The sequence below is a fragment of the Antrostomus carolinensis genome, unplaced genomic scaffold, assembly GCF_000700745.2.
Source record: "Antrostomus carolinensis isolate BGI_N321 unplaced genomic scaffold, ASM70074v2 scaffold47256, whole genome shotgun sequence".
NCBI classification, from domain to species: Eukaryota; Metazoa; Chordata; class Aves; order Caprimulgiformes; family Caprimulgidae; genus Antrostomus; species Antrostomus carolinensis.
The window spans coordinates 1-208 of NW_010322037.1; the positions used below are offsets into that span (position 1 = coordinate 1).

At 58.7% G+C, this 208-nt stretch overlaps 1 protein-coding gene across 1 annotated transcript in view; it reads left to right on the forward strand.

Moving 5' to 3' along the window:
• Nucleotides 1-15: 15 nt before the first annotated feature.
• Nucleotides 16-208, forward strand: part of LOC104526608 (phytanoyl-CoA hydroxylase-interacting protein) — an 811-nt gene continuing 618 nt past the window's right edge. The window contains exon 1 of the mRNA XM_010170120.1: nucleotides 16-155. Coding sequence (XP_010168422.1) covers nucleotides 16-155 — 140 coding nt within the window. The remainder of the gene's footprint in view (nucleotides 156-208) is intronic.

Consider the following 208-nt stretch of genomic DNA (forward strand, 5'->3'; position numbering starts at 1 on the left):
GATGGAGACACCCTGATGTCCCCATCCTTGTCCCTAGACTATGCCAAGGAACATCTGGCCCAGCTGCAGGAGAAAGCTGAGCTGATCGCCGGCCGCATGTTGCGTTTCTCCGTCTTTTACCGCAACCAGCACAAGGAATATTTCCAGCACGTCAGGTACCCCCCATCCCCAACCCCACCCGCTCCTCACCGGAGCTGTGTGCATCCCC